This window comes from Rattus rattus, chromosome 14 (genome assembly GCF_011064425.1).
Source record: "Rattus rattus isolate New Zealand chromosome 14, Rrattus_CSIRO_v1, whole genome shotgun sequence".
Classification (NCBI taxonomy): domain Eukaryota; kingdom Metazoa; phylum Chordata; class Mammalia; order Rodentia; family Muridae; genus Rattus; species Rattus rattus.
Genome location: NC_046167.1, coordinates 77,208,655 through 77,219,335, shown reverse-complemented (window position 1 = coordinate 77,219,335; position 10,681 = coordinate 77,208,655). Strand labels below are relative to the sequence as shown.

Here is a 10,681-nt window from a genome sequence, read left to right as displayed (position 1 = left end):
GATTTTTTGTATTCAAATGAATTTGCAAATTTCTCTTTTATTTCATTGAAGAATTGAGTTAGAATTTTGATGGGGATTGCATTGAATCTGTAGATTGCTTTTGCAAAATTGCCATTTTACTATATTAATCCTACCAATCCATGGGCATAGGAGGATTTTCCATGTTCTGAGATCTTCAATTTCTTTCTTTAGAGACTTGAAGTTCTTGTAATACAGATCTTTCACTTGCTTGGTTAAAGTCACACCGAGGTATGCAAACATAACTGTGGCCGGTAGAAGGTTTTTCATCTGCAAGAAAGAAAATTAACTCTGGATGATATCTAACACAGACTCTAGCAACAGATGTCTTCAAACTCTGCTGACCATCACCTGCACATGTAGTCTGCATTCTTGTCTTCAGGGACTCCAAAAACTATTTTGCAACTTCAACTTTGTGCTTTTATTCCTGGTATTCTCCTCTTACTTCCTATACATTTATAAGAAATGTGTGTGTGTGTGTGTGTGTGTGTGTGTGTGTGTGTGGTATATTTGTGGTGTGTGTGGTGTATATGTGGTGTGTATGTGGTGTGTGTTTGTGTTGTGTGTGTGGTGAGTGTGTTGTGTGTATATGTTGTGTGTTGTGTGGTGTGTGTGTATTTTCTGGATTTCTTTTTTTTATTTTTTATTTAATTTTAATTTTTTTCTTCATTGTTTTATTGGATATTTTATCTATATTTCAAATGTTACCTCACTTCCCAGTTTCCCCTTCAGAGTGGTTGTACCAGTTTGCAATCCCACCAACAATGGAGTGTTCCCCCTTTTCCACATCCTTGCCAGCATCTGCTGTCACCTGAGTATTTGATCTTAGCCATTCTGATTGGTGTGAGGTGGAATCTTAGGATTGTTTTGATTTACATTTCCCTGATGACTAAGGATGTCAAACATTTCTTTAGGTGCTTCTCAGTCATTTGGTATTCCTCAGTTGAGAATTCTTTAATTCTGTACCACAATTTGTAATAACATTATTTGATTCTCTGGAGTCTAACCTCTTGAGGTCTTCATATGTTTTGGATATCAGCCCTCTCTTGGAGGTAGTGAAGATGTATTGCCCTGGATGTTTTTGGTTTTGTTTTTATGCTGGTATCTAGTTTCTGGGACTGGAGTGATTATAGGTCTAGGTGATGCTTTCTGGATTTGTCTATGTCTACGTGGATTATTTATTTCTTGAATTTTGCTTCTTTTCTGGATTTTTCAGAGGATGCAATGGCTGTGTTTTCCTGGTAGGAAATTTTCTTTGTACCTGCTAGTCGTGGCAGTTGGAGGTTCAAGATAAATATATTTCTGAGTATTGGGATCTTAAACTTACGAATGTGGGATAGGCAGAGTTCTGAAGAGGTTTATAGGGTGGAGTAGAACAGAGCACTACACCAGGGTCTGCTTATTTTGTCTTATTGGAATCTGGGAAACATTAAGAGCTTTACCCCAGGGGGTCTTCTATAGCACCAGGGATGACACTGGGAACTTGAATCCCAAGGAACAGAAGAAAGGGGGGGGAGATCTTCAATCAACCTACTTGTTTCCTTGTGAGGAGTGTTTTGTGAGTTATCAAAGAATGCTAGATGTAATTAGGAGTTGAGATAAAACAGCAAGTGGGCAGAGGGATATTAAGTGAGGATGCTCTGTGGGATCCACAGGGCATGAGGCAGCAGGGAGGGAAGGCTGCAGCTCCAGCACTAGGGATGAAACTGGGCAGACTGTATCTGAAGAAGTAGAAGGAGAGGTATGAATATGCCTTTAGCCTACTTGTTGCCCAGGTTCTATTATCAGCATATTACTTCAGACAACTCTACATGAATGCAAGAATAAATATCCTCTACTCCTATCACTGTTATCTCATTTCAAGTTTTATTGTAAGGCAAAGAACATACACCAAGGGGCAGCAAACCCTTTTGTAAAGGGCCATGTTTTTCCTGACTTCTTTCCTGTCCCCACCACAATATTTCCTAAGTCTTAGATGTGTGAGTATTTTGTAGATGTGTCCATTGGGCCTAGGCGCTACAACTCTAATCTTATTGATTGCGATTTTATGAGTGGTTGCAAAGAGACATTTTTTTGATGATGGGTAAAACCTATGCTTATCTGTGTGTATAAGATCAATGTTTATATAGTATTGTCAGAGATTGTGTTGATTTAGTAAATTATTGGCTGTAGATTCTTCTCCTTCTACAAGTATGATTTCACTCTTACTGAGTAGTTATCTAGGTTTCCAATACCAGACACAACATTCCTCTTTTGAGCATGTCTTATGTACAGCTAGAGAGCCATTGGTTACCACCAAGGTGAACCATTATTACAGAAGACACGATGCACATGGGCCTAAAGATCCATGATCTGGAACTGATATGAATATTCCCTCCCCAAGAAGTAGTTTTCTTTGTTTTATATTTGGTATATATTTTGATATTTATTTAATATTTCTTCATGAAATCATATGGAGGTTTTAAAATAGATCCTATGATTATCATAGATTTTGTTGACATCTGATATAGTGTATCATTTCTTGTTTCTAATTTTATTCATTTACATCATCTCTTATTATCCTTTAATTTGGCTAAGAATTTATAATTTTGTTTATTTTTTCAAAGAACAAACTTTGGTTTCATTGATTTTCTTTCATATTTTAGAAAAGAGTCTTTTTAATAGTCATTCATTCATGTAATGTGCTTTGATCAAATTCACTCACTATACTTTCTTCAATTCCCCCTTATCCTCCTTCTCTCCTTTCCCTCCAAACCACACCTGTTATCCTTATTTTTAAAAAGTTTCTATTACCTACTGAGTCCCCTCATTGCATGTGGAGTGTGGATAGCCTACCAGGGTTCATTTTTATGAACCCCCCCATTCCCCCACCTATAAACCACCAGTGTTCAATAGCTTCTCAGATGGGGTGAAACTTTCTTTGTGCCTCTCATATATATGCTGGGATCTTTGTAGCTTGATTTTCTATAAATTTTATTCATACCATACCAGACACTATAAAGACTCACTCTTTTCACTGAAGATAAAAAGGCCAAATGTATAGAAGCAGAGAATTAAAAAGGTGTAGAAGACTATTCACTGAAAAATTGGAAAGAAAGGGGAAGAAAAGATAAAGATAAGGTGGATAATGTTTTGTCAATCCAATTGAGGGGAAATTACTCTATCCACCAGTACTGCTACAGTCTAACATAAGTATCTAGAAACTCCCAGATGTCTCCAAAGGATTATAGAAATTCTAATATTTGAATATATTTCAACTGTAGTTAAATTGATTGTGTATGTGTGCATTTTTGCCCATGTAAACTGAATTAAAATTTGCTCCATAAAGGGCAAATATTATGCCTCTATTATATGAAAGGTTTAATTAAAATTGAAAAGCAAAGCAATTTAGATTTCATCTTTTCCTTTACACCTTTTAGTCAAGCTTAATTCCTAGGAGTATGAAAGGCACAGTCTATGAAAAGTTGGAGTAAAATCTGCATAGACCAGCTTCATTATCCACTTGGGACATAGACTAAGAACAGCACCAAATGTTTGAGACCATGTATATAAAGCTGTATATGAATATATGTGAATACATGCATATACATACATATATACATATATGTACATACATACATAAATACAATTTTTCATACATACATGCCCATGGCCTAGTTTAGAACATCAGGTAATATGCTCAAGGTTTAACAACAGTAACCAGTAATACCGTATAACAGTGTCTACAAAGAACTATATCAAAATGCTTCTCTTGCCACTCATGTATATTGAGGCACTGAAGATTCTGGAAGTGTTACCTGAACCACAGTCCTGTGATGATCTTGATGTCTCTGACACAGTAACTAGAAAGTTAGGACCTAGTTGAGGTGTTAGACAAGGGAGAGGCACAGCTCAGCACATGATCTGCCATCACACTTCGCAGAAAATTGAAAGTTGGTAAATTCATGATGGTTAAAAGGTGTCAAACCGGGGTTGGGGATTTAGCTCAGTGGTAGAGCGCTTGCCTAGCAAGCACAAGGCCCTGGGTTCAGTCCCCAGCTCTGAAAAAAAAAGGTGTCAAACCCAGAAATGTTTGTATAATCTTTTAGCCCAGGGATGCTGGTATTTTGAACTCTGTAAGCAGGCCATAACTAAAATGGAATAAAGATAACCACAGAAGAACAACTCACTCTTTCTTCTCATAGGTCACCACCATGCTCAGTACTGTCTTCAAGGTAAGTTGCATGTTTGACCACACACACATACACACATACACACAATCACTTTCCAAAAACAGAAAGAAGCTACAAACTATACTTCAATTAAACCTTTTAAAAGACACCATTTGCACCATTACAAAAACTGAAAATCAAATAACTCCAGGAATCTTGAAGACACGTCAGTACAGAATTTTATTACAGTAGTTGCCATGCTGTTGTAGAACAAGTGGGTTCCAGATTCCACACCACAAGGTAGCTTTTTAGCTACTCAACTGTTGAAAGCACTCAGGAAAGACTGGTTACTGTGAAGAGGAAAGCACTAAATGCTGTCTCCACCATGTCCTCCTGTGGTGACCAACAGGCAGCTCAGAATATATCGGGGAAGCTGGCTTGTGAAGCAATTCCACAGTGGTTGTTTCGATCTTTGGCTATCTTCATGAAGCCATTAATGCCCCATTCTTCACCCCAACTAAAAGGAAATGTACATTTCATTTAGTATAAAGAACATGAACTTATTGCAACAACTGGCAAGAGGTCAACTTAACAGAAGGAGCAGAAAAAGTTGAAGGCCTGCTCCTGAGTACCAAGAGGCACCTCACACAGGACTCTGAAGACCGCAGCAGAGAAAGGGTAGTTCAATGCAAACACATTTGTGAGATTTTTAAAAAGCAATGGCACTGATATCCAAGGAACCAGTGACAGAATGGGAAGGTTATGATCACACATATGTGAGTAGGTTGTCTAAGTTGTAGGAGAGCTCAGAAGTTATGGACTGGGTATCAATGTAAAGAGCTGTTTAAAAGCCAGATTAACACAGTAGTGTCCCTATAGTGTAAGTTCTCCAGATACAGAGACAGACATACCTGGAGGAAGCTGGCTAGCCAGTATAGACAATAAACTCCTAGATCAGTGAGACTCACTCCCTCAATATAAAAGATGGATAATGATTAAAAGACAACTGATGTTAACAGCAGGTCTTGATTGCACATTCAGATGTTCATAGACATGTAAGCATGCATGCATGCACACATGCCTCATTCATGTTCATAAGAAAACAAGAACAGACTTTATTCCATTTAAATGGGACAATGTTTCCTAGGCTGTATACTCAAACACTGACAGCAAGAAATAATCCATTTGTGAATCCTCTAGAAGGGCACCCAGTGCTCTTAAACACTGATCCACTTCTCTAGGCCCCAGAACTTTAAATATAGAATTTCTGTCAGTTTATACCTGTTCTTGATCAGCCAGTAGTTATTGCCATCTGTTTCATTTCCCTCAAATCCATAGCCAACCACCAGCACTGCATGGTTCACAACATAACTGCTGCAATTTGGCTCATGATAAATACCTGAGAGATAAAATGGAAGCTGACATGAGATACAAAGGATACATGACAGTGAGCACTGCCACCAGCAATAGGGAGGCGTTTCCAAAGATCCCTGGAATGATGCAAATCATAACCAGACATAAGAGTAAAATGAATTGTTAGTGAGAATACTAATATATGAATGTGTATGTATGTATATATACGTATATACAGTTTCACAGAAAACTGAAGAAAACAAAAGAAGTATAGATTTGTTGATAAACACTTGCCAAGGTGTAGAGAGAATCTTTTGTGCTGTATGGAAGCATGACCTATCAAAAATTTGTTTTTGGCCTATTCACTTAACAGGAACTAGGATGGTGAAGTTCTGGTACAGAAAGAGGACTTACGGGAAAATCGTCAGGCACAGGAAGATTCATCCCAGACACAGAAGAAGACAGTCATATGAAACTAAGGATCATGTAACCAGCCACATGACAGAAGTTAGAATCAAATAAACAGATAGTTAAGATATGAGCTAGTCGGTGAACATGTTTAAACATTTATTTATATATAATTAAGTCTCAGAGTCATTATTTTGGGGAACTGGGAAAGCTTGTCATTGTACCTAGGTGCATATAAGAATATTTTTTTTCACTAAAATCTCATGCCAAGTAAAAGTCACTCAATAGGAAGTTACTTAATTCAAGAGACTCATTAATAATTTGATTTCAGATAGACAGTCTCCACAAAACATCTAAGTGCATCCACCAAATTGAGGATAGTTTAAAATAAGCTAACCATAAATTTTATAACTTATGATGTACTTACTTTCATGAGAGGGTCATACCAGTTAAAGACAAGACTCAGTATGAATGGGTAGGGAAGGGGATAAAGAACCCAAACTCACATACAATCTTGCAGATAAGAACATAGCATGGCATAGCATTGGGATGCCACAATTTTTCCTTTTTTGCTTTTTCACATCTAGAAGGAAATATACTTACCTCCACTGTAGAATCTGAAAGAGTCATGAGAAGCATCAACTGCCGCAGAGACGGGCCCAATAGATGCTACAGCAACCCATAGGTAAAGTTCATTCGGTGGGAGGTTCACAAAACCTGTGATGTTAGCACTAGCGTTCTCACTGTGGTACCTGCAGGGTCCGTCCTTTAGACAGGAAAGAGATGAGACTCAGTTACTTACACCTGCCTTCTGAGGAGTATGAATAAGAACCACAGCACTGCTCAGCACCCCCAACTCTGGACTGTTTCACTTTCTAGGAAGTGAAATAAATAGAAAGATCTGGAACTGAGAGTCAGTTCTCATGCCTTCAATGATACCTCACAGGTTTTCCTGTCCATAAGAAAATTTTATAGGGGGGAACCTTTATTTTATGTGGAAAGGTTTGTATATTTTCCATGTGCATGAAAGCAGGAACAGCTATATGGGAACTGTCACCTCAGAAGCTGTTCAGTGTCTGAGATGGCAGACATTGTAGTGACAGCAATTGCGGTATATAGAAAAATCTTCCTTCCAATGGGAATTCAGAAGACAACGAATATATCTGGAAGTGTCTTCATGCTTCAGGGTGAGATATAATGACAAAATAGGAAGTCCACTTACTTTTCCTTCATATGGATAGGTTGCCTCAGCCTCAAGACCTTTATTTTTCAAAACATAATTGAATGCTTGGTGTGCAGTACCCCAACGGCAGCCATTATTTCCTTCACTTTTAGAACAGTCCAATAGGTTCTGCACACTTAGAGGGGTGAGGTTGCCAGTTTTTGAGAACATCTGACCTTCTATCGCACCAACTGCAGCAAAAGCCCAACAAGAGCCGCATTTACCCTGAGTCAGAAAGAAAATATTGTCATACATAAACAAATAGCAACACCAACAAAAACATGGATAGCACAATAACTTATGGAAATGGTGTACTGGCAGTTGCTAGATGCCAAGGGAAGGATGGTACTCTCCTAGAAGTTATGACTGCTGGCAGTTTGCTCACACCCCAGTCCATGGTCACACACAGGAGTATTTGAGCAGGACCTATTGGTTTTATGGGTTACTAATGACAACAGAAAAAACAAATAAATTCCAGAGACTGATGTGGTAGAGGATGATAGCTAGAGAGGGGTGTATGTGGTGGATTGCTCAGGTAAATATTCATCGTACATATGTATGAAGCCTTTATAGAAGAAAAAATGTACTGCATATTTTCCCACACTCAACACCCACACAGAGATATCAAGTAATTTATTTTCAAAGTGGTTTAAGAAGAGGAGCTATGTGCCACTGTCTTACCTGATTCCGTACAGGAGTCACATAGCCATCCTTTCTCCAATCCTTAAAGTTGGGTAAACCAATAGAGACTTGTTTCTGGGCACTTGGGTTTGTCACGGCAGCCGGAATTAGAATATCACTCAATGATTTTCTGAATTCTTCACCAGTCTTCAAGGAAAATAACATTAGTAAAAATCAAAGACACACACATACACACACACACACACACACACACACACACACACACACACACACACACCACATACAAGACTCCACGTAACACTCACTGTATCAGCAAAGGCATTCATTTCCATAGTGAAGCCATTCTTCCCCAGGCCATTCTCCTTGTTGTGCAGTTGGATCATTTTCAAGTTTTCTTCCCATACTGCCCTCTTCAGTTCTTCTTCCTCCTGTAAATGAGCACAATTCATGCCATTTCTTTCTAAACTCCTGGAGAAGCTGACTATGTGTAGTTGCTTCGCAGGTGAACAGAGACCAAATAGTCTCAGTATACTATACCCACAAATTCTCCACATACTGAGGAAAAGGAAATATGGTCACCCCATGCTCACAATGATTGTGATTAGATAATCTCACGGTGAAGGGGTGTGTGTGTGTGTGTGTGTGTGTGTGTGTGTGTGTGTGTGTGTTCTGTGATCTATAATTTGCCTAGACACTTGCAACAGCAATGAAAATTCACTCGTAGGCCCTTCTGCACAGTTTCCAGTTTACCAACCGGGCTATATGATTTTGCATATTTAATCTTCCAGTCTTGCCATTCAGCATCCAAATTGGGATCACGTGCTGGGGCACCTGAGGCCACTCCAAAGCACAGGATCACCAGAAAGACAGCAGGCGTCATGTCTTAAGAACCTGGAAAGGGATGAGAGATGAAGACATGACTGCACCAATATTGTTTAAATGTCTTCTTACCCTTTCCTAAGAAAATAAACCATCCATGGTCAATAAAATTCTTTGAAATGTGTGTATATACACAGAGAGATGCTAATCCTTAGAATATAATCTCCTTTGAGGAGATCTGCCTGAGGCTCCATAGAATCTCTCAAGTCCCCCCACCAAGATAGCTTCCCATTTTGCCTTGGCACAGGCAGGGCCTCACCTGTGGTGACTGATGCTGTCTTGGTCCTCCACAGACTCAACTCTTCAGAGGTTGCTGTGGTCCTGAGATCTGGCCAGCAATACCTCACTCAGAATTTAAATCCCAAGTATGTGGACAACTGACCGCACCCCTCAGTCCTGGTCTTCTTTTGATTGGCTGTGTTGGTGACTGGATAAGACCTCCAGGCTCTGGGACTTCAGGCTCTTTCTGAGATATGATGTCATCCTGACGCTAGAAGGTTGACCCTGTTGACAGTGGGGAGCTAAATTTGTCAACCTTGTCAAAGGAAGTTAGATAGCAATCCTGTAGGCTGGATCACATTCTATCTGGCCTTTTGCTTGCTGATTATATTTACTGGAATATCTGTGTGGTGGTGTACATTTGCCATTTAGAATGTGGAGTCCATGTACTCTATTTGTGTTTAGGACAGCTATGGTTGGATCCTGTGAGAGCATTGACCTTGGAATGTTCTTTTCCCCTGTGTCATGGTGTAACAGAGCTAAATCTCATGAGATTCTTTAGGAGACAGTGACTCCCAAAGTGAAAAGTAATGTTTAAGCCTGAACCACAATAGGAACTATGTATAAGTGTGCTATGAGGGGTCTTATGAAACTCTCTGGCTTTTATCTTGGAAATTAAATTAAGCTGCCATCTAGAATCACCATTTTACATATCATTTTTCATTGTGATAACACACAACTGGTAGTGTCTATATTTACCATTTTCAGGACACATTTTGGTGTCCTTAGGAGCTGACACATTGTTAAGCACCACGGAGATACATTTAGAAGAATCTTTTTTACAAGGTGGCTTTGGGCAGTAATCTAAACAGTAATCCTCTACTCTACCCCTTTACCTTAGCACCCACCCTCCCTTGTTCTCTTGATAGACATTTGGCTACTGCTTTGGGTTGAGTGATTTTCCTTACAAGAGTCCCAATGAAACATTTTTTATGACCAGAGTATTAAAAAGTGAAACCATTAGGAAGTATATTATCCTATAATAATGACTTATATTTTCTCATTTCTCATTTTCTCAGGTTCTGTCATATCCCATGCCATAGAGATGCCATATTTTATTATTGCATTTTGTGGCTTCCTTAGATCCAGGAAGAAATGTATGGTATTTATCTACTGAATACCATATACTACTTAAGAAATGGCTAAATATTGAGGATATATTGAAGGATACGTTTTTCAGGTTCACATAAGAATTTTAGAGAAATTGAAAAAATCAATAGGAGGCTGCAGCTCTTACTGTATTGCACATAGTCTTCAGTGCTCTGTTTATCTTCTGATTATTTTATACTTCAGACTCCTGATTTATTTTTCAATCCATTTTTTGCAAATATCATACAGTGCAATTTTTATCATATTCTTTTCCGTCCCCTAACTCCTATTAGATCTCTTTTCTCTACCTACCAATATAATTTCATGCTTTTTTTCTCTCACCTGCTAAAAGGAAAAAATGCCACTAAAACATAGTGTCTGATTTATGTTGGCCAATTATTCTTGAGTGTGCAGATTGCCTTAGACTGTGTGTGATACACTCAGTGTCACACCATTGGAGCAATCTGATGTTCTTTCTCCAAGTAGCTATTATTTGTAAATAGCTTCTTGACTAGTGTCAGAGCTTTCTGCATATTTCCATTTCTTCATGCTGGGATTTGTCTGGTTGAGTGCTGTAGGTCTCGGGCAATGCTATGGCAGTCATTGAAGTATGCTCTAGACGCTAGGACCATCCTGATTC

General features: G+C 38.7%; 1 protein-coding gene across 2 annotated transcripts; it reads right to left on the bottom strand.

Moving 5' to 3' along the window:
* Positions 1–4,385: 4,385 nt before the first annotated feature.
* LOC116883704 (cathepsin J) lies at positions 4,386–9,003 on the bottom strand. 2 transcript variants are annotated; one of them, XM_032884919.1, is made up of 8 exons: positions 8,933–9,003; positions 8,549–8,685; positions 8,100–8,222; positions 7,834–7,980; positions 7,153–7,377; positions 6,534–6,696; positions 5,451–5,568; positions 4,386–4,686 (listed from the first exon to the last, which is right to left on the bottom strand). In XM_032884919.1, exons 2-8 carry the CDS (start codon positions 8,672–8,674, stop codon positions 4,584–4,586), a joined length of 1,005 nt encoding a protein of 334 aa, XP_032740810.1. In that variant the 5' UTR covers positions 8,675–8,685; positions 8,933–9,003; the 3' UTR covers positions 4,386–4,583. The 2 variants fall into 2 exon arrangements, with proteins under 2 accessions (XP_032740810.1, XP_032740811.1); XM_032884920.1 differs by lacking the exon at positions 8,933–9,003 and having other exon boundaries at positions 4,584–4,686; positions 8,100–8,219; positions 8,549–8,674.
* Positions 9,004–10,681: the final 1,678 nt, after the last annotated feature.